Here is a 27,989-nt window from a genome sequence, read left to right as displayed (position 1 = left end):
TTGAGGTAGCGGATATGACGCATGTGTTGTGCAGCGGGTAGCTGGGTGTCGTCCGCAGTCTCCTTTGCTGTAGTTGGATGAATCAGTCGACGTTGACAGTCAATGGGATATGACAGTGCTTTTGTAGTACACCGCTAACTTTAGCTAGCCCGTTAGCTGGCTGTCAGGTCTTTAGGAGTGCGTTAGCCGAAAGAGAGAATTTCCAGTGCCAAGGCATTTTTGAACAAAGTTGTACAATTCGTCCTCCTTAATATAAGATGACGCTGATGATGTTTTCGGCTAAAGGAAGCTAATTTAACTTAAGCTAGATGGCTAGCTACCGTGTCATCAACTTGTGAATGTTATAACTTAGTCACTGTGCGGGCCATAATAACCTTATTCATTGGAGAGTGTAGCTAACTAGCCGTTGTATTAGCCGGGTAGCATTACAGCGTGAAGTGAGAATCGAAACGAAGTTAAAGTAGTGCTAGTGAAGCTAGCTAGTTTTAACTCGTAGAATGAAAAAGACACAGCCTGACACATTGGATTTTGTTCCTCAAAAAGACATCGTATACAACAAACTTCTGCCGTACGCGGACAGGCTAGACGCTGAATCCAATGATATTTTGAGTAAGATAAAGGGAAACTTGGGCCGAGCTGTTCAGCTTCGAGAGATATGGCCCGGTGTCCTGTTTTGGACGAGGAAACTTTCCACGTAAGTGACACTAATCTCTAATGTCCTAATGTAATAGTTGTTGCTCACTTGGTAATGTTTGCAACATTGAGCCTATTGAGAAGTAACGCAAACAACATATATTTTTACCACTGTAACTCGTAAAGTGTAAAATGCGGTGTGTTTATTATATAATACGCCGAAGTGTTTTGTAGGAACTGTGCGCACACTGATCAGTCAAACCGAAAACTTTGATTTGTTTTGCGTGTTTTACGAAACACGGTCGTTGCCTCACGGCCTGCTGTGCTTAATTACTTATAAAACGCTACACAGCTTTGAATGCCCGGTAGCTACAGTCTGCCGGGCATCTGATTAGGGACGCTACGGGTTTCATAATCAGGCCAGTGTCAAATACACAACCTGACCCAGACAGAGCGGCACAGTAGTGGGTCATTTAATTGCTGTTCTGCAGCTGACATTTTTATTTTGAAGCAGCGAGTCAGATGACGGCTCACCAGATATCGCAAAATTTAAATTTTATGGTTTCCTGTTAAACTGCCTCAAAGGCGGCCCTTGTGCATAACCACCTTTTGATATGCATTATAATAGTTTCAGAGGTCCACGTGGCTTTCTGTTGAATGTTTGTGCCAAGCTCTTCAGGTGAGGACATATATGGTCTTGCTTAACTCAGTACAGTGCATAAACGTGACATTTAACATTTAACCCCCAGATTTCACCAGCAAAAAAATATTGTCGGTATGGATAGTTGATTACATTATGCTGTTTGATGTTGTTGTACGTGGTTGCAGGCCTGCTTTAATCCGTTTCAGTCCCAAAAGCTGGCTCATTGCACTTTTCAGGAGTGACTCACTGCCGGATCAGGCAAACAGAAAGTTGACTGTTATGCTGACCCAGATTCTGTTTACCAGTATTTTTGCACTTAAAGATTGATTAAAAAACATTTTCATTTTAAATTGTCTACAAGCTTTATTCAAGTGTAGTATTTATTTTAAATATGACTTTTCTTAAATTATATTGATTATATTGATTACCAGGTTCATTACATTCCTGTGTCTTATCTTACATGTAAACACTTTTGACCTCTTACTATCTGTCCTGAAACTGGAGTAATTTTCCTGCATTCTCTTCTCCTAAAGGTACATGAGACTGTATGGGCGCAAATTCAGCAAAGAAGACCATGTGCTGTTTATCAAGTTGCTCTACGAGCTAGTGATGATACCCAAACTGGAGATCAGCATGATGCAGGGCCTTGCTCGGCTTCTTATTAACCTCCTCAAGTAAGAGTGGTTCCTGTCTGGTTTACTTAACAACTTGTACAGATGTGTTTTTGGTTTCTCCAAGAGTGAAGTTACACTTAAACATGCCGCATGCTCACCAGTGATGATTTGTCTGGTGAAGACTGCATGATCAGGTAGCTTTTGCGTGTTTCTCAATTTCTATACATATGTCATCTTAACAGGAAACGAGAACTCCTGTCAAGGGAGGACCTTGAGTTGCCATGGAGACCGCTGTATGAGCTATACGACAGGATCCTTTTCTCAAAGACGGAGCATCTCGGCCTCAACTGGTTTCCCAAGTATGCCTGTGGTTTTAAGTGAAGGCTGCAAATGTTGTTATTAAAAAATAAATAAATAAAAACAAATAAACTGTGCTTAAACTTAGAAATGAGGTATACTTTTTGGTTTAGCTGTTGAGTCAGATTTCACAAATTAGGTGGGATGTTTTTTAAAAGCAGCAGAAAATGTGCTTTAGGCAACATTTATTTCACGGTTAGTCTGAACTGCACATATGGCAGTCAAATTGCACTGAACAGCTCCTCCACCTCTACATTGTTTTAAAATATGTGATGCAATCATCTTTATTAATACTTCTTTGTAACTTTAAAAAAAAGCAACTATTTCCTATTCACAACCTCTTTAACACAGCACTTGACCAGCTGTGTGGAGGTTGGAGGAAGTCTGATTCCCTCCAACACTCCTGCTATTTATTAGTCAACTTTTTGTTGCAGTTTTCGTGTGCGCAGCAACACTGTCTCAGAAAAAGAATGTCCTGAAATGTGCATTATCATATTTATTGTTTTAAAATGACTCATTTCTCATCTTTCTCTAAGTTGGCCAACTCTTCACTCTGCCTGCCAGTGCGATTGTCAAATGTTATCAGGAAGGATGTCTTAAAAAGAAAAAAAGCTTGCTCCGCAACATCACGACCTGGCCGTTAGAAGCCAAATTTTTACTTTTTTCATTTCATAACTTCAGTAGACTGTTTCCCTGGTGTTAACATCCATTTATTTATTTTTCTCAATTCAAATTAAAAGGGATCCCTTGTGATAATTGCTGTTTAATTCAAATTATGGCCTGGTTATTTTCAAACAGACTTGGCATGTCTTCAGAATAGTTTTGTAGAGATTTTACAGTGTTGGTCTGTCCTGTACAAGACGTTCCCTGTGAAGTTCTTAGCAAGCAGTGCGAGGTGCTCTTTTAGGGTGCTATGGGAACATTGCTACTTTGCTAGCAAAATGCTTTCATATTGAGCCAATGTAAGCAAGCTGCTTTGGTTGGTCAGCTAATCCTTGTCCAGCCCATATTAATGCACACAAAAGATAATATGTTGTATAAGTTGCTGCACAAGTAATAGGCACTATCTTGTGTGCTGAATGTTTTTTTTATGCCTTTGTCTCCTTTTACATTCAGTTATCTACGGCCTCGTTCATCCTCTAAACACGTAATGATAAAATTGGTTCAGAGGTGGTAAGGATAAACATTTCTCTTTGTGTTTTTTGTTTTTTTTTTTTGTTTTGTTTTGTTTTTACTTTGAATTCATCCTTTGAGACACCATGTTGCATGTGAAAGTAAAAACTGGACACCCCATATGCAGCTTGTGAGAGAAGGAAAAAAAATCAGAAGTTAATCAATGTTAACATTTCACCCATATTGGAGACTGTCGCACTGCAGCTAACAAATTTTTGTATCATTCTACTCTTCCCGATAGCAACCATTAGCTCATATTAATAGATGATTTTTATTTAACATGTTTTCTTACATGCTTCTAATCTTTCATGTTATGTTATGACAGCATCAGATTTTGATGACCATATTAAGATGTAGTACAGTTTACAGTATTTATGACACACTGTGAAGCATTCATTATGTTTTATGCTTGACTTTAGTTTCATTAACTCATAAGCTGTCTAGCTTTTTGTTGTTTTTCTTGTTACACATCCCCACTCTAACCTGCTTTGAAGTCCTTGGTTTACTGAGCAGCATTTTCAAGAGTGTAGATGTTTAGGAGCCCAAGTTTTTATAATTTTGTTTTTAAAACTATAAACATTTTTTCAAGTATTTGTAGGTTATATAGCGTGGTCCTTACCACAGAGTGCGCTCGCTCACATTTTTCTGCTGTTGGATTTGCATATTTTGGGGGTTTTAGCTGGTGTGTTGTGGGCTTACAGTGTAAACAGTAGATCAGTAGGTTGCAGTTTGGCTTGCACAGCATCACCCATAATGCGGCTATCGATTAAGAATTAAATCTGTCGGCTACAGCTATCTAAAGACTCGAGTGATGCAAAGACGGATAACAAGCTGTTGAGTGGTATTTTTCAACCAGGCATGGTTTGACTTTGCATGTCAGTAGATAGATGGGATTGTAGAAAGGAGCCTAAGAACTCTGGTTATATCACTCCCTGTCATTCAGTCTTTATGTGAAGATAGTCAAGTCAGGAGTTTTTCATTATTTTTTTTTAAACTAGTGGAAAATTCGTAAACGACGCTAATGTATCATATTTGTAACTCTGTTATGTAAGAGTTCTGGTGGTGTCCGTTAGAAACGGATTAACATGTGCATCTTTATTTTGGCTTGAACCCAGTTAGTAAGCTCAGACAGTACAGGTAACATTTACTCTGCTTGTATTGTCACTATACACCAACCTGTAAACTTTCCTTTTTCACAGCACGTTAGTCAGATGTGTCAAGAAGTTTCTGTGTGCATGCAATTAAACTGAGATTGCACTGATGTGAAAGCTGATTAACTGTAACCAACATCAGTCCTTTACTGACAGCCTAATAAAAAACTTTTCACTCCTTTTTTCATTACAGCTCTGTGGAAAGCGTGTTGAAAACACTTGTGAAAAGCTGCAGACCGTAAGTACACCTTAATATATCAATTCATGAATGTCCTCATTTTACCTTGTCTTTGGATTTAGGAGTTTAATAGTACTGCAGATGTTTGGTTTAATAACTGCGTGTCAGTCAGAGAATGTCTTGTTTATATGCATATTGCGTTTCTTAAAGTTGGGCAAAGAAGCTCTATGTTGTGTCATTTTATTATTGCAAAGCTTCAGGTTCACCAAAATAGTACACTTGCAGGTATCTTAGGTGAGCACTAGGATTCGTCCTTAAGTTTGCACTTAGGCAGATAATCCTATTATCTTATCTAATTCTGTCTTGTGTGAGAGTTTCCTCTTAGTGTGAGAAGCAAGAATGATTTGTGGTTTGCTGCTGAGACGCTGTGGATCAGCACTGAGGGAGAGGACACTTGGTTTTGTTTTATTTATTTATTTTTCCCCAGGATCACCAGTGAATACAAAATCACAGAGATGGCTAGGTGACCTGAAATAACCTGCAGAGTTTAAATAAACGCAGAACAGACCATGAAAATCCTCTCGGGTCTTTGACCCCTGTGGAACCGTAGGATTTATCCTAATAGCTAAAAATGTGCCAGGTGTATGACTTGTAATCTCCCATCTGTGGGACATTGTGCTCTAACACTGGAATTTCAGTAGCTGCTGCTTGTGTGTATTTGAGTCACTTGCCTGTAATGTGAGCACAAACATGGCAGATGATGTCAACGAATAGATACTCAAATGAAGATAATGGTTCACAGTTGAATGCTTTTGCTCTGAAGCTATATAAAGTCTTATTCGGTACTCTAATGCAGCGGTCCCCAACCCCCGGGCCTCGGACCGGTATCAGTCCGTGAGTCGTTTGGTACTGGGCCGCGAGAGTTGAGGCTCAGGTGTGAAATGTATAGTTTTCAGGGTTTTTATCGGTTTTCAGCGTTATTTTGTTATCGTTTTTATCGTTTAATCATTTTCCTTGGTCTTTTCACGTGTGTTATGAATAAATTTTCTTTTTTCGGTACCGGTACTAGTTTTATTTTGTTGTATTTATCCGCGACACCTTAAAGGCCGGTCCATGAAAATATTGTCGGGCATAAACTGGTCCGTGGCGCAAAAAAGGTTGGGGACCACTGCTCTAATGGTATTCTGAATAGTTAGAATAATGAGGAAATAAAATTTATATTGATTTATTTTTCACATGTAAGCATATTGCTCTCATGTAAAGAAAAAAAATATTGAATGGAGGATTTTTTTTTTTCCCTGGCAGTATTTTCACAACGTGATATTTTCTGTTTTAATGAAGAAAAGTACTTTGTGTGCTTCTACAAATGGCAGTATTACTACAGAAAACCCCCAGAAAACAAAACAAAGAGTTTGCCTGGATTTCCCAAATTACCAGTTCGGTCCCTGTACTCTTAAATTTGATTTTCTGATCGATAATTCAGAGAATACTTTGACTATTTCAGGCAGAACTTGAACCCTTACATGCAAAAATGACTCCTTAAAGTTGCTGTAATGTGCATTGTCAGTATCAAATCGTGTGACTTGACCACACCTCTGAATGTTTAATTCTCTTCTCCGCTGTTCCCAAGAGTAGCCTGTTTATCTGTGTTTGTGTGTTTATCATCAATCTGCTCCTGTCCTGTCTGGATTTGTATTAGCAAAAATGAATGAGAGGCAAATGTCTGAACCTTACTACAGATTAGAATTCTTTCCTTACATTACAACGTAATAAAATGTATTCAGCAATTAGAAATAAGAAATCATATTCAGAATCAGGCAAACTGTTATTTATATGTTGATAATTTCATAATAGATGCATCTTAATTCGCTTAAGTAGAATCAGCAGTGTTGAAGGTTATTATTAGTCTAGTCTTAAGTAATTCTGACCCAGGCCTTGTTTCATTGCTGGTTTTAAGTACTCCTTAGAAGTTGTCAGTCTCCAAACCTGATGTACATGTTCAGGTTGTCCATCTTTGAACCACACTTTAAGCTCCTTTGAAGGTTGAGATGTTTCATCTGTTCATGTACAGTGACTGGCCATTTTATTAGGTACAACTGTGACCAGCCGAAAACTGAAAATGTAAAAGTTTGTTGGTTCTAGTTGAACTTGTTGTGTTTTTGGATTACATATTAAACATTTCTCCAATAAAGTGGATGGTAGTGTATTTTTATGAGCAATCATGTGAATGTTGGTAGTATTGTCACCATGTGTATATAATAATGATAAGATAAAAAAAAAAAAAAAAGCAAAACTCTGATTTTGTTTCTCTCTCTACCTTCATGCAGGTACTTTTCAGAGGCGGCTACTCAGGAGATGCTGGATGAGTGGAGACCACTCCTTTGTCCCTTTGATGTCACCATGCAACGAGCAATCAGCTACTTTGAGCTCTTTCTACCAACAACTCTGCCTCCAGAACTGCATCACAGGGGCTTCAAGTATGAAACCTCTTTTATTCTCTTACATGTACACTGCTATTCAAAGTTTGATGCGACATCAAAGAGAAAGTAATCAAAAAAGAGCTATGATATTTAACAGTATGTCTACACAGGCCTACACAGTCATGTGTTCCAGTGGCAGATTGTGCTACGTAATTCAATTTATTAAAAAACTTCACCAGTTACGTTGGCAGTCCTTGTGTTGATAAGGAAAGATTTGCACTCTTCTTTCAACTTGAGCTGCTTGACTTTATGAAGAATCAGTCTTTGTATGTGAGGGGAGGAAAAAAGCTTTTCTTCTGAATAAAGAAGAGATGAATGGAAAGACAGAGTCAGCCTTCTGCAAAAGTAGAGGGTCCCGATACAGATGTCATGACTGCCACTCAGAACTGGCAGGCATAATGGAATAAGTGACTGTGATATGCAAGGGGCGTATCCCATAGTGAGACATAGAAACAAGTGCTATAAAAGAGAACAGAGGCAGTTTTTTTTTTCTATCCTAACCAACTACAGTGAGACATGTCGACTCTTTTTTTTTTTTTAATACTCTGTAGTTTTAATGCTTGTTTAAAAAGGATTTCTTTTTCAGTTCATTACTATATTAGCTATGTCCTGTCCTTGCACATTATTATTATTATTATTATTATTATTATTATAAATGATAAATCTCATTGAGATTTAGAACTTTTTTTAAGCAGATGTGTACAAAAACAAAAATTAATACAATAAAAGTCCACATTATAGATGCAAATTAAGAAAAACATGTAAAAGAGTAGTTTCACTTAGGCAAACCTTTAAAATGTTTCAGTGAAATCAGAATCCAGTTTAATTAAAGAAGTGTAAAGATTTTTCACCAGCAGTAACCATTACTGACTATTATCCTGACTTTTAACAATGTTTAAGAGTGCTGAGGAGATGCCATCTGTCCGTCTAAAGCGTGCTGCACTTCTACCAGGGCAATAAAATATCCTTGAACATACTATTAATGTTTTAATTTATATTAGGAAACTTTATCATTCATGCACAGCATATGTTTGGGCAGCCTGAAGCAAGATAATAACGCTAATGAGCTTTACTAAAGCTTTAGCTTTAGCAAAGAAGTAAAACGTTGTTTTTGCATACACCAGCTACAACACCATCAAGATGTCAACCTTGATGGTGTACCCTGTTTCATGGGTACTGAGTAGCTTTTACTGCATTAATGCCCCTTATACACAGCATTAAACGCTGTTTGGTTCGGCAGTATTCTTTAGTACCCTTTTACTTGTAAAGCCTTGTTTTGTCTTAATTAAAACAGTGGACTCCTTTAAATGAAGAAATGTTGGTTAACATAAACTATGTAAGTCAAAAGAAGACCTGGAAAACTCTGAGGATTAAATTGCTCATTTGCTAATCAGAGAGACAAAGTAGGACTGCAAATAGATCAGCAGAAATTGACTGTAATATTGTAACTAGTGGTGGGAGTGATCTCCTGAGGTTTGTGTGACAGCCACAGATAAAAGGATGATGATCCACATGTTTAATTTGGCAAAGATTTTACACCAGATGCCCTTCCTGGTGCAACCCTCATCATTTATCTGGGCTTGGCAGCACTAGGAGTATTCCAGCCCTAGGAGTACACAGATTTGTGGTGTTGGGTTTCCTAAAAGGAAAAACGGATTCCACTTAAGTTAGCTCCCCCTAAATTCAGATGTCAGTTGGTCAAGAGCTGAAAAACTGTCTGATACAACAGGGACAATGATCTAAAGAAGGCCTAAAAATCCACCAGGAACTCTTGTCAGAGCCACATGTTAAAGCTTTTGGCCCTCACAGCCAATTGACTTAAAAATATTTGAAACAGTGGGGAAGATCTCAAACTTGCTGTGTGCTTAAACTCTGACATCTTCAAAGAGGAGTAGTTACTAAGTGCAAACCCGTGGGTGCTTCTAACTGCTACAATAATATTTTCGAACTGGTGGATTAATTCATTCTGTTTCGCCATGGGGAGTTATGTTACTTTTGCTGTTTCCAACATTTGTGAATTGACATAAATGTATATTTTTAAACCTGTAATCAAATTTAATTTGAACTGCTGTGCAGTAGATTGACTGACCCAAACATGGAAATGAGTTTTAAATTATTAATGCTCACCAAATTACAAAGTTCTTTGTAGGAAAGTTATAAATAATTCAAGATTATAGAGTCAGAAGATAAAACACTACCCTACATTGTTTTCTGCTTATAGTAAGGGATTCACATCATGTTTAACCAGTCCTCCTCTCCCTCTGCCTGAAGCATACTTTCATTGGTCAGTTAAATGTCACACGTGTGTTATGAACTTGAAAGATTTATTTCCTGATTTTGCTTTTCTGACAGGTTGTGGTTTGATGAGTTGGTCAGCTTATGGGTATCTGTGCAAAATCTTCCGAGCTGGGAAGTTGTAAGTGCATGAATGTATAATTTTTTTTTTTTTTTCATATGTACAACTTTTTTTTTAAACCTTTCTTATTTAACATGTCGTCATACGTCTTTGCAGCATCTGGTTAATCTCTTTGCCCGCTTGGCCAATGACAACATTGGCTACATTGACTGGGACCCTTATATTCCTAAGGTTTGTTGCTCCTTCCCACTGCACATTACACAACTTGGCACTTGCTTGTTTTTGAGGATTTTGGCACATGCTCCTATGTTCTCTGGGTTTGTATGTCATGTCTATTGCTGGTTATCAAGCAAACAAACTATCAGGTTTCTTTGTTGAGCTTGCTTTCCTTCTTGCATCATGTTTGCGTATTTCCCCCAAGTGATACCAGTATCTGTCACAGATAAACATTCAAAGAACTTGTCAATATTCAGGTAAACACACAAACGATATCCCTACTAATTTTGTTTGTCACATTGCAGATTTTCACAAGAATTTTGAGGAGCTTGAATCTTCCTGTTGGGACCAGTCAGATGATTGTACCACGATACATCACCAATGCCTACGACATCAGCCATGTGGTGCTTTGGGTGTCAGCCCTCCTGGTTAGCTTGTAGACCATAAATCATATTATGTTACAATATACCATATAATTTACTGCATTTACTGTACAGTTTGCAATTAGGCATATGTGATATTCTCAGTGATATTCACTGTACCAATTTCAGGGAGGACCCAGCAAGCAAGCTCAAGCTCAGCTCAGTGGCCTTTTCAACAGTATTACATCCTTCTTTCACCCGTCAAATCATGGCCGGTGGTTGGTGAGTCATTTCTTCGTACTTTGTACTGAATGACTGGAACTAAACAAACCATAAATGTAGACTAGCTCATTATATAAGCGGCTCAAACTAGCTTGTAAATGGAGAATATAAAAATATATAATATATTTTATATATAATATATATAAATAAACTACTGCTACAGTTAAAAACCTTTTAGTAATGAAATATTAAGAGTTGTGCACTCAAATTGAGAAACTCTCCTTTGTTAGAACTTAGTTCAGCTTAGTTTAGTATAAATAGCAACAAAAAATAACCCCACAACATTTTGCTCGGCTCAGATTGGTACATGCAAATACACGACACCATGTTTTTATAACTGAAACCTTGTTACTACAAACTACCTAACTTAACTTACTAGTTCAATTCAGAGTCTGCAAACTCCATACTTTTTATATTATTTTACCATTGATGGTAATGCAGGATAAGAAAAAATCCACATTTTCAATACAGACAGTCGGAAAGTGTTGAACTGTTGATGGTTAAAAACAAATTAAGACAGTCTTTAACTTCTTGTGATAATAAGTGAGTTAAAGCTGTTGTATAACATGAGACTATCATACTAAATCAAAAGAAATCTTGAGTCATGTTGTTTTGATTTCCTTCAGTGAGTGTGATTACATCACTCATCCAGCTTGGTCCAACTATAATTCCAGCAATTAACAGGGACAGGGGGAATAGTTACATATCTTTTTCCAGGAAGCCCCCTGAATCTTTTTATGGATTATGTCAGACTCTGGTTCAGAAATAACAGCAGGACACGTGAATGAGATAGCTGTGATACTATTAAAGGTCACTGTCACCCGGGTCACATGCATTTCTGTTTTGAGGATCCTGTCTTTAATCACGGCAGGTAGCAACATGTCCTGGTACACAAACCTTTGTTTTGTTTAGGGCATGAGTATGTGTATTTAAGGGTGCTGATTGCGTAGATGTGAGATGTTGTTTTATTACACGTAAACACTGTTTTGCAATCAACTAAAAAAAGAGTAGCAGCGTGATTCAGCTGACGATCTGGTGGGATGGGAAACCGAGAGTTGAAAAGTTTGACAACCACATGACTGTACTTTGTTGTTGTTGTTTTTGTGAAATTCCACTTACACTCTTCTGATTTTTATGGACCTGAGCTCATGTACAAACATATAAAAGTGTTTTAGTGTTATATTGTATATAACATATAAGATGGAAAAATCATAATGGCAGCATTGCTGTGAGCCAAAAAGTTATCATCTTCTAACAGCACCTGCTACCTTTCAATTTGTCCAGAGTACATGGAAGCCCCCCCAGTGTCATCTCTTTATCATGCATCTGTCTTTCTCCCCCTCTGTTCGCATGCGCAGATGAAGCTCATGAAACTGCTCCAACGTCTCCCAGCCAGCGTGGTTCGGCGGCTTCACCGAGAGCGCTACAAAAAGCCCACATGGCTTACACCAATACCAGACAGTCACAAGCTGACAGAGGAGGATATCACAGACTTTGTGGAGAGTCTGATGCAGCCAGTTCTGCTGGCCATGTTTAGCAAGACAGGCAGTCTCGATGCGGCCCAGGCCCTGCAGAACTTAGCGTTAATGAGGCCCGAGTTGGTCATCCCGCCTGTGCTAGAGAAGTAAGTTTGTACTGAAGTAGAGAATCCAAAACAAAAATTTGGCCCTGATTGTGCTTCAGGGCCACTACATTTTGTAATAAAAACAAAAGACTGATTGTTCCCTCGCTTTGTCACAGAACATACCCTGCTTTAGAGACTCTAACAGAGCCCCACCAGCTGACTGCTACTCTGAGTTGCATGATTGGTGTGGCACGGAGCCTAGTGTCAGGTGGGCAGCGCTTTCCTGAGGGGCCCACTCACATGCTACCCCTGCTCATGAGGGCTCTGCCTGGCGTCGACCCAAATGACTTCAGCAAGTGCATGGTGGGCACCACTGATGTTCATCTCTATATCATTGCTGAACTTCCTAAAACTGATACAAACTTCATTCGTGTTCCTACAGATCACATTCCAGTTTATTGCTACGTTTGTGACTCTTGTGCCTTTGGTGGACTGTTCGTCTGCCCTGCATGAACGAACGGACTTGACAGAGGTGAATTTCTGTTTTGGGGTTTTTTTTCTCCATCTTTCTGTATTTAAATCAAAAGTGTTACATCATCCTTACGTATGACTTCTGTTCCTTTTTTTTTTTTTTTTTTTTTTTTTTGGCACCTTTAAGGTGGAGAGAGAGTTGTGCTCAGCCTCAGCTGAATTTGAAGACTTTGTGCTTCAGTTCATGGACCGGTATGTGCAACATTAATACAAAACTGTCTACATTAAAGGAGAGCAACTGTTCAGCAGCAGTACAATTCTCCATTGTTGGGTCATAGTTCCCATTCGGTATTCTTGTAGTCAAAATTTAGTTTCATATCATGGCAGAGGAAATTAAAATGAGTGTGGTAACAAATTAGATAAATTGTTTTCCTCTTTTATTAACAAATAACTAGATATACTTGCTCTTTATAACTGATTTATCTATATACACCAGGAGTATTTTCTATATTCAGTATGTATTTAAACATTTTTTCTTCTTTTTTCTCATTTTCCCATGCATAGATGCTTTGCCCTGATAGACAGCAGCACTCTGGAACAGACCCGAGAGGAAACAGAAACTGAGAAAATGACTCATCTGGAGAGCCTGGTAGAGCTCGGACTGTCTTCAACCTTTAGCACCATCCTCACACAGTGCTCCCTGGACATCTTCAAGGTTAAGACTCAGTCTCGTCTTTTCATGCTCTTACCTGTACATAAACAGTACTATAGAAAAGTCTAATATTGAACAAAATGCTTTCTAAATATTGACGTGAGTCTGAGATGTCTGAGAGCATGTTTTGGGTCATTGTCAAGTTGGATAATGGATTTTGGGGCATTGTTTGATGAATAAGAATTCAGTCATATATGGTGAATTGAGGTTTGTGTTTACCTCAACTGCAAGAAGGCAACAAGTATTTTTTTTAAAAGCATATTTATATTTGATTTAAAACTATAATTGATCAAATTTCTGGAAGAAAGATGTCCCTATATCTCCTATTAAAGTTGATTCATTATACTCAGCCCATCCTATAATTATTTCAAATTAAATACATCCTCTGATTTGAGTTCAGAGGCATCCTTTGTTTGTTTTGTTTTTCGTAGTTTTTAATTGAGCTTTTATTGTGAAGCATTTGCAAGCTTACCACGTACAACAACATCTGGATGGGATTAAAGGATGACATAGTGACGAGGATCTGAATGAGTGAATTAAACAGCCTTATTTTGTCAGTTTGGCCCACTTAAATGTACCTGGCATGTTATTTGTTTTTATATATATATAATTAGAAATATCTAAGTATATAGCAAAATATAGCAATGCAAGTTTGTCTTGCTTTAAACCAACACATTTTTATCCAGGGGCTTCTTTTTTTGCTCCTTAGAAGGTAAGCTGAGGGCCAGCTGTCATATGTTATAGTTAACTACACCCTAGACATCATCTGAGAAGTGGCTGATATCTGGCTTATTAACTGATTCTTGCTATTAAACAATGACAGTGACTGATGTTAGTGGGCAATAGCAAATCTTTGAAGCTTTGCTCGGGGCTGAATCTTCAAAGACGGTTTAATTATGGCTTTAAGTTTTGTTACTTTCATTTTCCTCAAAGTTGAGGGGAAGAAAAAAATCATCATTCAGCTAATGGAGGCATTGTTGTTTAGAACATTGATATCTGCCCCAGAAATTCACTATTGGTGCATCTCTGCTTCTAATTGACTGTTTTGGTTTCTTTTATTATTAATGAAAATATGTTACGTGTCTTTACAGTATTTATACATATGAACACATTTGTCACTTTGTTTTAATAGGTGGCTCTAGAAAAGGTGTTCAACTTTGCAACCACGAACATCTTTGAGACTCGTGTAGCCGGCAGAATGGTTGCTGACATGTGTAGAGCTGCGGCTAAGGTAAATATCATTCACTCAAACTCCTCGTGGAGCTCCTTAATTTATTTGTTTCATTTTCATTCTGCTTCTGTTTTCAGTGTCACCCTGCAGAGTCACTCAAGGTGTTTGTACCACACTGCTGCAATGCAATAAATCAAATTGCTGTCAGTAAGTAATGCTCACACAGGAATAGCCATACGTAGTTGATATTTCCTAATACCTGAATCTGGTTTTCCCTCCCTGAATTAATATTATTTACCTAACGCACCCTTTTTTTGAACAGATGAGGAAGTGTTGAATGAGGAGGAGCTTGACAAGGAATTTTTGTGGAATCTCCAGCTGCTCTCTGAGGTGAATTCACTTCTTTATAATTCCAGTTAACTTATCTGCTTGCCAACTCCTTACTTAAATAATTCTGTGCCTTAATATTTATTTTACCTTCTTGCTATTTGCACCTGCAGGTGTCTCGTGTGGATGGTGATAAGATCCTGCCCTATCGCTCTGAGCTGGTTCAGATTTTGCAGTTGACACTCCACCTCAAGTGTAAACAGGGCTACACTCTGGCTTGCAACCTGCTGCACCACATCCTTCGCTCAACAGCCCTCATCTATCCCACAGAGTACTGCAGTGTGCCAGGAGGTTTCCATCAACCAACTGGTGACTACCTACCCATTAAGGTACAAATACCAAATATGCTTTATATATAATACACATTAGTCTTTTTGTCAAGTGCATTTACTGTCAGAAACTGGCTTCAAAGACTACTACTATACTCAACTGGTGAGTCAAGGTCAAAATCAGGCACTAGCAATTAGAGACATTTGTCCTTTAACCAGATAAGTCTTAGTGAAGCAATGACCTGGTTTGATTAATTGTCTACTACTTTGTCTAGTCCTTTGATCCTATTAAGTCTCTTCCTCGGTAGAGGCAAGGGTAGTAGATCATTTGGCTGGATTAGAGTCTTGGACCATAGAGGAAATAAAATGACTCTTATGTGGTTACAAAGTTAAGAGCAGTTGTCAAGTGAAATGTGCTGTGTGCATCTGTTTTAACCAGTAATAAAGAAATCACATACTGATGTCAGCTTTTCTGTTTATCCACTAAACACACAATTAGGGATATCAGTTTTTGGGTCAGTCAGTCTTCTAAAGAATGATTAGATGTTTGTTTTTTTTTAACTATTAGTAGTGAACATCCAAGAAATGAAAGAAGATTTAATATATGTAAAATGCGTAAAATCTTCAATCATTAAAGTTTTTTTTTTCTTGAAAAATTAACATTTTTTGTCTTTAGACCAAAGTTGCATTTGCAAATAGCAGCTTAAGTTGTTGTAGCTACATGTGGCCCAAACCAGAATAGAAAATATGAAATTCCTGTGATTTATCTTTCTTAATATAATGATGGTATTGTATATATACAGTGGGGCAAAAAAGTATTTAGTCAGCCACCAATTGTGCAAGTTCCCCCACTTAAAATGATGACAGAGGTCAGTAATTTGCACCAGAGGTACACTTCAACTGTGAGAGACAGAATGTGAAAAAAAAAAATCCATGAATTCACATGGTAGGATTTGTAAAGAATTTATTCGTAAATCAGGGTGGAAAATAAGTATTTGGTCAATAACAAAAATACAACTCAATACTTTGTAACATAACCTTTGTTGGCAATAACAGAGGTCAAACGTTTACTATAGGTCTTTACCAGGTTTGCACACACAGTAGCTGGTATTTTGGCCCATTCCTCCATGCAGATCTTCTCAAGAGCAGTGATGTTTTGGGGCTGTCGCCGAGCAACACGGACTTTCAACTCCCGCCACAGATTTTCTATGGGGTTGAGGTCTGGAGACTGGCTAGGCCACTCCAGGACTTTCAAATGCTTCTTACGGAGCCACTCCTTTGTTGCCCGGGCGGTGTGTTTTGGATCATTGTCATGTTGGAAGACCCAGCCTCGTTTCATCTTCAAAGTTCTCACTGATGGAAGGAGGTTTTGGCTCAAAATCTCACGATACTTGGCCCCATTCATTCTGTCCTTAACACGGATCAGTCGTCCTGTCCCCTTGGCAGAAAAACAGCCCCATAGCATGATGTTTCCACCCCCATGCTTCACAGTAGGTATGGTGTTCTTGGGATGCAACTCAGTATTCTTCTTCCTCCAAACACGACGAGTTGAGTTTATACCAAAAAGTTCTACTTTGGTTTCATCTGACCACATGACATTCTCCCAATCCTCTGCTGTATCATCCATGTGCTCTCTGGCAAACTTCAGACGGGCCTGGACATGCACTGGCTTCAGCAGCGGAACACGTCTGGCACTGCGGGATTTGATTCCCTGCCGTTGTAGTGTGTTACTGATGGTGACCTTTGTTACTTTGGTCCCAGCTCTCTGCAGGTCATTCACCAGGTCCCCCTGTGTGGTTCTGGGATCTCTGCTCACCGTTCTCATGATCATTTTGACCCCACGGGATGAGATCTTGCGTGGAGCCCCAGATCGAGGGAGATTATCAGTGGTCTTGTATGTCTTCCATTTTCTGATGATTGCTCCCACAGTTGATTTTTTCACACCAAGCTGCTTGCCTATTGTAGATTCACTCTTCCCAGTCTGGTGCAGGTCTACAATTCTTTTCCTGGTGTCCTTCGAAAGCTCTTTGGTCTTGGCCATGGCGGAGTTTGGAGCCTGACTGGTTGAGGCTGTGGACAGGTGTCTTTTATACAGATGATGAGGTCAAACAGGTGCCATTCATACAGGTAACGAGTGGGGGACAGAAAAGCTTCTTACAGAAGACGTTACAGGTCTGTGAGAGCCAGGGATTTTCCTTGTTTGAGGTGACCAAATACTTATTTTCCACCCTGATTTACGAATAAATTCTTTACAAATCCTACCATGTGAATTCATGGATTTGTTTTTCACATTCTGTCTCTCACAGTTGAAGTGTACCTCTGGTGCAAATTACTGACCTCTGTCATCATTTTAAGTGGGGGAACTTGCACAATCGGTGGCTGACTAAATACTTTTTTGCCCCACTGTATATATGTGTCTCTATGTACCTTATGTCCTCCTTTTACAGGTGTGCCAATCTCAAATGACCATCATCACATATAGAGCAAATATTAAATTCGATATTTTGACTTTTTCATGTTCATCATTCCCCTGCTGATGCATGTTAACCTTGCGTAACTTAAACGTCATCAACATTTGTATCTGCAGCAGAATGTTCTTGATAAAGCACTGCAGGGCCATAGGGTGGGTTTTTGTTAGATTAAATAATAACTTATTGATGTTAATGTCATGCAGGACTGGGGTCGACCTGGGGACTTGTGGAATTTGGAAATCCAGTGGCATGTACCCAGTGTTGAGGAGATCTCGTTAGCATTTTATTTACTGGACCTTATTCTTCAGCCTGAACTTCAACGCCTTAAGAGATTTGCAGAAGGTGAACAGGACATGAGCAGGTAAGGAACTGCTCTGCTGCCAGAGGTCACTGGCTGTAAACTGCATTTTTATTTTTTATTTTGGTGGATTCTGCTTGTGATAGATTTGTGTTTGTTAATTTGTACTTTCAGAGATGATGTCCTACAGAGCCTCACCATTGTTCAGCACTGTCTCCTAGGAGCCGGGGGTCTGATGCCGCCACTGAAAGGAGAGCCTATCCCTGAGCTGTAATTGCTTTGATATGATCAAGAAAACCAGATAAACACATCAGTGATAGTCAATAAAATACAGGGGATACAGGGATCAGAGAAATCCTCACTTTATATCTGCTTAATTTTAAATGTTAAACAGTTCTGTTTTTTGTTTTTGTTTTTTTTTCCTCCCAGGGTTCATAGCATGGTGAATTTAGATGAAACCACCCTCTATACAGGAATGGAGTATGGTGTGTTAATCTCTTCTTAAGACCTATCGGAAGAAGTTTTTTTTCTCACATTAGATATAAATTAAAGGGTTTGTTGAAATATAAACTTACACTGTATTATTATCTCCACCCACAGATAAGTCCAGAGAGAACTACAGAGATGCTATCTGTAGTGTGATGAAACAGCTGCTACGTACGTTTTCACCCACTTATACCCCCTCGTAGGCTTGTGATCCCTCTTTATTCTACAGCTACATCCATAACGTCACTGTTCCACCATCTGACTTCTGTTTTATCTTCCTGCAGAATATATCCTGGAGCACTCAGAGGATGACACCAAGTCTCTTTTCTCCATCATCAAGGTGGGCAGCCAGTAAAGTAACAGCCAAAATAGAAAATACTTGCATTATATCTGTTTGGAAAGCCACAGTGCAGCATGTCTGAGTTGTTAGGTGTGGGATAATGTGTGGGCATAGACTATCATGGTTCCTGTCTCGCCGAACACAAATCAGTATTTTTGTCTGTGACGTTTTAGATTATCAGCGACCTTTTACACTTCAAAGGTTCTCACAAGCACGAGTTTGACTCCCGCTGGAAGAGTTTCAACCTTGTGAAGAAATCAATGGAGAACAGAGTGAGACTTTTTTTTTTCACTGCTCTTGTATATTTGTACTGCTGTTATCCTGGAAGAAGTCATAAAAAAAGCACATTTTCAAAAGTTACAGAAGATGCACTAGTGACTGCAGTGACCTCACCCTTTGTATTTACAGCTTCATGGCAGAAAGCAACACATCAGAGCTCTTTTAATAGACAGGGTCATGCTTCAGCATGAAGTAAGTCATTCATAGAGTAATGGCATTGTAGGTTAGCTTTGGCGTTTTTGCATTTCTGACTTTGATTTTGTCCTTATCAGCTGCGAAAGCTGACGGTGGAAGGATGTCAGTACAGGAGCATTCACCAGGAACTGATGAGAGATCTGTTGAGGCTTTCCACAAGCACCTACAGTCAAGTGAGTTCTGCACGGCACCCTTCAGGAAAAGCATAGTTTACATCTTGTTAATACATTGCCAGCGTGATTTACTAGCTTACTGAGATTTGAGTAGTGTTTTGTAAATGATTAATAATTGAGACTTGTTGCCTTCCAGGTACGCAGCAAAGCTCAGAATGTGTTGTTCACTGCACTGGGAACCTACAATTTCTGCTGCAGAGACCTCATCCCCCATGTCCTCGAATTTCTCAACCCAGACAACAGCGCTGTTACTCAGCAGCAATTCAAAGTATGGCAGTGAGCTTTGCCCTAAAAATTCTTGAACAGTTATTTATATTTGTAGATTTATTTTAATACTGTATCTGTATTTCTCCAGGGTGCCTTGTACTGTCTTCTGGGGAATCACAGCGGCGTGTGCCTGGCCAATCTGCATGATTGGGAGTGTATTGCTCTGACGTGGCCTGCCATCGTACGGTCTGGCCTCAGCTCAGCCATGTCTCTGGAGAAGCCCTCAATTGTGCGTCTCTTTGACGATCTTGCAGACAAAATCCATCGGCAGTATGAGACCATTGGCATTGACTTCTCTGTGAGTTGAGTGTTAAGAATGCTTTCAAAAGTGAATCATGAAATGAGGTATTTGCCTTCCTATAGTGGTAAAAGCACAATAGCTCAAAAGTTCCCATCTTGAACACAGATCAGATCTTTTACAAAAATGTATTATATTTATGTTTGAAAAAATGCAAAAGGTTAGAGTTATATGATTAACATAGGTTTAAAGTGCTGACTCTTAGCTTTTAGTTGGATAACTGACCAAACCATTGAGGAATTCCATCCATTTTAAACACACTTTCATATTTTCAGAGCTCAAACTTAATTGGGCAAATTAACATACTGATGACATTTTTACGTTTTGTCAAGAATCTTCATGGGCAGTGACTTCCTGATATGTGACACAAGGGCGCCACTAAAAAAAGAGGCTCTTCTTCCTTGTTATGCTTTGCCAGGCCTTTCACTTCATTTTCAGTGCAGCATGTGAAATGCACTTCAGTTGCACTGAGATCAGGTGACTGACTCGAATGTTACAGAACATGCCGTGTCTTTACCTTTAAAAGTCCTAAGTTGCTTTTGCAGCATGCTTTGGATCTATTTGCACTGTAAGGCACTGTCCAATAAACTTTGCTCCATTTGGATGAATCTAAGCACAATGTATATATCTAGGTCTGTTTCTGTCTTTTTTCACATAATTATTAATTGGAAGTTATACATATCGTGCCCTTCCCATGATGAGCTATTCTCAATACGGTCTTGTTATTATAGTTCCGGTTGAGCTTAGGTTTCTCTTTTCAAAGAATGCTGTTCCAGAGCTGGTCTAGCCTTTTTAAGGTGTTTCTAATCTATCTAATCTGCCCTTTGTGTTCTTGAGACTGATTGTTCCATGTGAGAAGAAAGAACCTTTCAATTTGCTCTAATGAAGTCTGGATTCTTGGACTGTATATCCTGACAAGAATTTTCTTTATCATGGGAATAATCTGGCAGACATCAAAAACAATGATGGTCTGTGGTCATCAGAGTCTTTTTACGCCACCAAGTGTACTGGTTCCAACTTATATATCTGGTGGATTTGTTTTGTATTTAATGTAGCATGGTGCACTTGAATTTGGCTGTACGTTTTGGGTTCACAGCAACAATTGTCCAATGCAGATGCCAGTCATAGCCTCAGAACTGTCCATAAAAACTTTTAACTGAATTGTTCAATCCCATGTAATTCCTCAACAGTTACTGGTTCAACCCCATCAGATGCTGCACTTTAAGCCCTTTTTAATAACACAATAACTTTAACATGGTTTGGTAGTCGAAGGAATTAGAAGTTTTAATTTAACAAACAGTAAAAGACACTGAAGGTTTCATGATGAGGTCTAATTGAACTAGATCAGAAGGTCTCCAAAAGTTGATTCTGTTCATCTGGACGTAGCGTTTTGTGGGAGAAACGTTTCGTCACTCATCCAAGATCAGATCAGAAGGCAAAACTCTGACCTTACAAAGGTCTCACTTAAACTTAAAAACTTGTCTGTTTAAACAATTGTGATAATAATTAATTACTTACTGTCTGCCGTCATTATGAGGCTGACTCCAACACAGTCACTATGCATACCAAAGACAAGAGCTTTTATCTGCTGTTAGTCTGAGTTTATGGATTACTCCCTCCTTATGGGGAGTAATCCATAAACGTGTCCTTTACACGTTCGGACAAAATATTTTTACTATAAATTGTGTTTTATCCTTTTCCATACTGTTAGATCCCCGGTGAGTGCTGTGATGTGGCTAAACAGATTATGACTACTGGGAATCCTTTACCTAAGGAACATGTTCCCTGTGAGGAAGAAGTAGCACAAGGTCTAAAGAGACAGGAGCTCAAGAACTCTGAGTCTGTCGGGTAAGTTTTACATCAACAAAAAGATGAAGATGACCATACCAACATCCTTGCAGTTGAACACTTGAGCAGCAACATAAACTTCTGAACACTGGTGTAACCTTTCTATTAAAATGCTGTTTTAATCTGCATTCACCCTTACTGTAAGCATCATAGATTTGACAACAAAATGCATGTAAATAATTACATTCTACATTTTTGTAGGAGATACAAGCAGCTCATTGGCGATCTTCTGGACTCTCTCAGCAACGGGAACTCGTGGGTTTTTTTTAATGCACATACCATATATTTGTGCCAGTGTTTACTTGTGATTGCCTCTCACTGTAGTTTTGTTTCTCATTCCAGACCTTGGAAGTTTGAACACATTGCAATAGGCTTCCTTTCTTTGCTACTGAGAGATGACCACCAACTCCCTCCAGCTGCTGTTTTGTTCTTTGTGAAAAGCCTCAACCATGAATCTCTCTATGTCCGTAAGGTGCGGCAGGAACGGAGCTGTGATTTCTTTTCTTTTCCCAGTAGCATATAGGTGTAGTACAGCCATTGCTGTAAGGAGTTTGCTTGAAGTGTCACATTTTGTCCTTTAGGTGGCAATATCAGCTGTGGCTGGCATCATGAAACAAATAAAGAGGCCGCATAAGAAAGTCCCTGTGAGCCCCTTGGAGCTCTGTAAGCATATATTTTTGTTTATCCCCCACTACTGTTTTTGTGTATTCTTACTGTTTCTAAAGGTCATCTCAAAATCTGGATTTTATCTTTGATAGGTGGCTTGAAACAGCTTAGTGGCACTGTAGCAGGGGATCGCGCAGACAACCAGTGGCTTCAGTATAACAGCAGTACCCTTCCACACACACAGGTGGACTGGGATCAGTGTGTGTTTGTGGAGAAAACCCATTGGGGATACTACTGCTGGCCAAGGTTATGATTTTATAATGCCTGCATTTGTGTTTTCCTTATGTGACGCTTTAGCTTTCATTCATTCATTTCTTTTGCTATCTGCTGCTTTAGCAAGAGATTCTCTTCCACACTTCTTCTTTTCTAACTTTGTAATTGTTCTCCAGAAACCTGATGATGTATGCGCCACAGGAGGAGCAGCCCACGCAAAACCTGGCCAGAGAGGAAATGACAGAGGTGCATACAAACAAGCCTGGGAAAAATATAACACACAGTGGTGTGAAATCATGGTAACTGCAAGTGCAAAACTTTTATTTTCCGCTCTTCTTGACAGTGGGAGCAGATCATCTTTGACCATTTCTCAGACCCAGTGTTCATTAACCAGTTCATTGAGTTTCTCTCACTTGAAGACCGTAAGGGCAAAGACAAGTTCAGCCCACGCAGATTCTGCTTGTTTAAGGTGAGGTAGTAGATTCAAAACCAAGGGGAAAAAACAGCTGAAGTGAATAAATGCAACTAATTTGCCTTCTGTTTTTCGCCTAGGGATTGTTCCGTAATTTTTCCGATGACTTTTTGCCGCTGTTTCGGCCACATATGGAACGTTTAGTGGCAGACTCCCACGAGAGCAAGCAGCGTTGTGTTGCGGAGATCATCTCTGGACTGATCAGAGGCAGCAAGCACTGGAGCTTCTCAAAGGTACAGCTCCAAAACAAGTACAGTGACTAAGATGATCCTCATCATTCAGGTCTACAGGCTTTCTGTATTTATCAAGCTATAACTTTGGGGAAATCCACATGTGGAGATTTTTTTTTATTGGCATTAAACTACGTGTGGAGGCCATTTAAGTGATCGCACCACCACCACTCTTATTGTGGTTGTTTAGGTTAGTTATACTGTGTTAACGTTGTCCTTGGTCATTCCCTTTCTTCAACAGGTCGAGAGCCTTTGGGAGCTGCTGTGCCCATTGCTCCGCACTGCCCTGTCAAACATCACAATAGAAACGTATGCAGACTGGGGTACATGCATCGCTACAGCCTGTGTAAGCCTGTTCATTATTTTCTATCCTTCCACCTCCGTCAGTCATCGTACCATCCAAGTGATTGTTGTTTCTCACGCTGACAGGAGAGCAGAGATCCACGCAAGCTTCACTGGTTGTTTGAGATGCTAATGGAGTCCCCAGTCAATGGAGAGGGAGGCTCTTTTGTCGATGCCTGGTGAGTAATAAGTTACATCTTTGAGGAGATGCTGATGCCGTTGTCGGTGGGACTTAACAATCTGACACTTGTAATGGTTTTTCTTTTCAGTCGTCTATATGTGCTCCAGGGTGGTCTAGCTCAGCAGGAGTGGAGGGTACCTGAGCTACTCCACAGGTTGCTGCAATACCTGGAGCCCAAGCTCACCCAGGTTTACAAGAATGTACGTGAGCGCATTGGCAGGTGAGGCGCTTTTCGCACCCAGATTAAGCTTAAATGTGTCATCAAGTTATTATAAATTTGTTTGTATATCGTTTTTCTTTCATCCTCCCTCTCTACTTTTCTATCCTTCCAGCGTGCTCACATATATCTTCATGATTGATGTCAACTTGCCATACACTCAGCCCACCACCTCCCCACGCATCTCGGACTTCACGGAGAGAATTCTGTTGCGGTTGAAACCTTTAAACGAGGGCGATGAGGAAATCCAGAACCACGTGATTGAGGAGAATGAGGTGGGAGTGCAGGATGAGAGGACTCAAGCAATCAAGTTACTCAAAACAGGTGGGTGGTTGATCTGTTGTCACTAACCAAATCAGTTTCTTTGCGAGACACACCCGGCTGTGGCATTTATGAAATGATTCGTCCTGTGAATTTCTGCAGTGCTAAAGTGGCTGATTGCGAGTGCTGGTCGCTCCTTCTCCACTGCTGTCTCAGAACAACTGCAGCTGCTTCCCCTGCTCTTCAAGGTGAAATACTCACATTCAGTCTTAGCTTAGCTACCTTCGTCACTACCACCTTCAAGTTTTCTTTTTTGTTGTGTTGTATACACTATAACATTTAACCCGTTGCTGTCGTGTTTCAGATTGCGCCGGTTGAAAATGATGACAGTTATGATGAATTGAAGAGGGATGCAAAGACCTGCCTGTCTCTGATGTCTCAGGGACTCCTCTACACAGAGCAAATCCCCATGGTCCTCAGTGTCCTACAGGAGGTAGGTCACCTGGCCGATGTGGCTGTCGCTCAGCTTTTTACCTGCATCACATAACACTGGGGTTTTCACTGATTATCCCTGATCATAAAAGAAAGGTTCAGTGGGAAAAACAAAAGAATCAAAGACATCTGATTATACTTAAATGTCTTTATGACATTATGCAATCCTGTATCTGTCCATGCCTGGTATACTGTATTCATCATTGTTCCAATAAAAGGATTGCAAAGACAAACATGCTTATTGTGTACACCTGAAGTGTGTTGCTGATGTGAGGCTGGCTCTGTTGCTGTGTGTTACAGATTGCTGGCAGCAGCTCCTGGCACGCTCGCTACACGGTGCTCACATACCTCCAGATAATGGTTTTTTACAACCTGTTCACATTCATGAGTGACCAGAAGGCAGTGAATGATGTGCGGGCGCTGGTGATAAAGCTGCTGGAGGACGAGCAGCTCGAGGTAACTTGAAATGTAAAGATGAATGCAGAAACATGTACCTGGAGTGGCATGAGCAGGAGCTGGAACCTAGCTTGAAGATAAAGAAACATGTGACTCTCGGATTATGTAACACTCACCAAGCAACTGGCCACTATGTGCTTGTTTATGCTAGCAGGCACTCGCACTGTCTTTCAGCTTCACTGTAGTGATTCAGCGCGCTCCTCGTGGCTCTCTACTCTCTTCCCCCTTCCAGTCCTCTAGCTGTTGCCATGGAAACCACAGGCTGCAGTAATCTGTTGCTATGGAGATAACGTTTCGGATTGAATGAGAGTGAAAGGGAGAAGGATGGAGTAGAGACAAAGAAGAAGTGGGGGATGGAATTTTTGTTTGGCCACTTAAAGTCCCCTGAGTCTAATTTATCGGCCTTAGTAATGCAATACGTTTGTCTTGTTGTATTTAAAGATGCCTGTCCACTGAAAAACACCGGTCTAAGACTGAGAACTCCATTGAGAATAGAGCTAAAACAACGTGCTACAAAGCATTTGGCTCAGATTATAGAAAAGCACTGAGTCCCCAGCTGGCTGTTTAAGTCCAGGTAGCCGGTGTATTTCCTAATGGGCCACCCTGCTTCTGACCCCGATACTGCAGCTATGGCATGCCTGGTACCGTACAGTAGTCATCGAGGTGCCAGAGCTCATGTGTCAGTATATAAATGTACTTATGCTGTGCCGCTTGCGGCATTGTTTTGGGTGGAAATAGGAATTTGAACCAGTGTTGTTTGAATATGAAATTCTTAAAAAGCGTTCATTCTTTGATGGAGTCACATGCCTCTGGGAGCACCAGTAATCATTAACACACAGGGGTCCAGGCATTATCATAATTGGATGATGAGTCTTAAGCCTTTTAAATGCATCAGTCGGTCGCCAGTTACCAGATGCAATCCTAACCCATTACCTATGAGCAAACGTCAGCTTTTTAATCTGTTACCTCAGTTGGATTGTTTTGTGTCTTGTAATTGGTATTATGTCCATCTCATTTTCGGCCTTTGTTTTCTAGGTAAGAGAAATGGCCGCCACTACACTCAGTGGCTTCCTTCAGTGCAATTTCCTGTCCATGGATGCCCCAATGCAGGCACATTTTGAGGCTCTCTGCAAGACTCGCTTGCCTAAGAAGAGGAAGAGAGATCTTGGCTCTATAGTGGACACCATCCCATCGGCTGGTAAGGAACTTGCTAAGAGTTACCTACCAACCAAAGATTGTGTGGGTTTTTTTCAGTGTCATTTGAATGGAATCGCTACTCTTGTGTGTTTGTAGACCTGGTGCGCCGCCATGCTGGTGTTCTCGGGTTGAGCGCTTGCATTCTTTCTAGCCCATATGACGTCCCCACCTGGATGCCCCAGCTGCTGATGGACCTGAGTGCTCACCTCAATGACACACAACCCATTGAAGTATGTGTGGTTAGCGATTAATCACATTGTATTATGGCATATCCAAAAGCTAACCATCACTTCTGTGGCGTCTCCTTTTAGATGACTGTAAAGAAAACTCTGTCAAACTTCCGACGGACGCACCACGACAACTGGCAGCAGCATAAGCAGCAGTTCACAGATGACCAGCTGCTCGTCCTCACTGACCTGCTGGTCTCTCCCTGTTATTATGCCTAAAACCTGGTAAAGAATTATTTTACACTGTTGCCAAGTCATTACTGTCCCTGACTGTATTGTCTTCATTTTAACTAACTTTTTACATTTAATCTTTTTTGTGTTTCATTGGAAACAGTTTGGAACAGCTCCAGTCTGTGCAGACATCAGCCTACATCGGGGAGAGGACCTGAGTGATTGACTGAGATAATACACAACATCCCAGCAGCGTCAGATGAAGAGTGGCACTCAGAAGGATTAAAATGTTGTGTATTTATGTATTTAGCTCATTTGCATTTCTACTATACTTAATATTTAAGGATCCATCATAGCAGGGATGAATGGCCTGCAGTTTGTAACATTACTGTACAGATTTTTTGTTTTCTTTTTCTTTTGTGGTTTGCGTGCATGTCCACGTGTGTGTGTGCGTGTGTGTGAGAAGGTTGATGGATGCTTGAAGACATCAGCCGGTGTCCCACACATTTCTCAGGATTATATCCCAAGTATCAGCTCTGAGCCAACACATTGTCCAGTGTAGGACATACTTTATCTTCCAGCAGTGAAGTGTTCGGTGAAAGCCAGAGAGAACTGAACAGTGGTCTCTTTAGTTTAGACTTACAACTTGCAACACACAATGTTTGTGTGGTTGTTTGATCTATATATGGTTATATGCATCATGTATGTGTATATCATGGTATAGCAAATATGCACAAACATTTATTTATTTACCTTTTTTTTTTTTTTGAAGTGCTAAGTTTTCATTATTGTATTTTTTCTTTTCATAGAGAGTATATCTGAAATTAAGTAGATGGCTGAGCTGTGGGCAGCGGAGCCTGTTGTCAACTACTCCTGCAAAGATAGGGAGAGCACAAACTCCCCGCTGCTGTGCTGTGTGATTCGAGCACAGTGAGATCACTCTTTCACGTGTCTCTGTGCACGAAAAAGAAAAACTGCCTGTCTATAATTATAACCCTTTCCTTTTTATCACAGGTACTATTTACTTTTTAACAAAAAGTAATGACTTTGGTTTGCAGTATGGTTTCCCCTGATGACTTAAAATCAGTCTAAGCATCAAAGCATTTAGTACCTCACTAACTAGAGTAGTGCCAAAACTGCAGTGAGTTTTCTTTCCCTTCTGTTTTTTTTCTTTTTTTCTTCTTGCTTTT

At 39.9% G+C, this 27,989-nt stretch overlaps 1 protein-coding gene across 2 annotated transcripts; it reads left to right on the top strand.

Moving 5' to 3' along the window:
• Window positions 1–2: 2 nt before the first annotated feature.
• psme4a (proteasome activator subunit 4a) lies at window positions 3–27,989 on the top strand. 2 transcript variants are annotated; one of them, XM_085182301.1, is made up of 48 exons: window positions 3–694; window positions 1,810–1,950; window positions 2,133–2,249; window positions 3,364–3,420; window positions 4,765–4,809; window positions 7,077–7,226; window positions 9,582–9,645; window positions 9,742–9,816; window positions 10,107–10,229; window positions 10,353–10,445; window positions 11,804–12,069; window positions 12,186–12,372; window positions 12,452–12,541; window positions 12,668–12,732; window positions 13,045–13,195; window positions 14,325–14,423; window positions 14,501–14,570; window positions 14,686–14,753; window positions 14,864–15,079; window positions 17,694–17,851; window positions 17,963–18,058; window positions 18,218–18,273; window positions 18,389–18,445; window positions 18,559–18,614; window positions 18,788–18,886; window positions 19,023–19,085; window positions 19,166–19,261; window positions 19,398–19,529; window positions 19,617–19,826; window positions 21,538–21,674; window positions 21,876–21,929; window positions 22,017–22,146; window positions 22,256–22,337; window positions 22,433–22,586; window positions 22,730–22,799; window positions 22,897–23,022; window positions 23,106–23,258; window positions 23,497–23,601; window positions 23,685–23,776; window positions 23,867–23,998; window positions 24,111–24,319; window positions 24,419–24,504; window positions 24,621–24,749; window positions 25,049–25,204; window positions 26,240–26,402; window positions 26,498–26,631; window positions 26,713–26,853; window positions 26,963–27,989. In XM_085182301.1, the coding sequence occupies exons 1-47, from the start codon at window positions 498–500 to the stop codon at window positions 26,845–26,847; spliced, it is 5,544 nt and encodes a 1,847-aa protein (XP_085038427.1). In that variant the 5' UTR covers window positions 3–497; the 3' UTR covers window positions 26,848–26,853; window positions 26,963–27,989. The 2 variants fall into 2 exon arrangements, with proteins under 2 accessions (XP_085038427.1, XP_085038428.1); XM_085182302.1 differs by lacking the exon at window positions 3,364–3,420 and having other exon boundaries at window positions 4–694; window positions 26,963–27,988.

This window comes from Neolamprologus multifasciatus, chromosome 13 (genome assembly GCF_963576455.1).
Source record: "Neolamprologus multifasciatus chromosome 13, fNeoMul1.2, whole genome shotgun sequence".
In the NCBI taxonomy this organism is placed as follows: domain Eukaryota; kingdom Metazoa; phylum Chordata; class Actinopteri; order Cichliformes; family Cichlidae; genus Neolamprologus; species Neolamprologus multifasciatus.
The sequence above is the reverse complement of the archived record's forward strand: the minus strand, read 5'-3'. Positions and strand labels throughout refer to the sequence as shown.

Bases quoted from the DNA above. Each gene is read 5' to 3' on its own strand.
- psme4a (XM_085182301.1), top strand. From the start codon at position 498: ATGAAAAAGACACAGCCTGACACATTGGATTTTGTTCCTCAAAAAGAC. The intron at 23,023-23,105 runs GTGAGGTAGTAG...TTTTTCGCCTAG, and splicing joins GCAGATTCTGCTTGTTTAAG to GGATTGTTCCGTAATTTTTC. The intron at 26,632-26,712 runs GTATGTGTGGTT...GTCTCCTTTTAG, and splicing joins ATGACACACAACCCATTGAA to ATGACTGTAAAGAAAACTCT.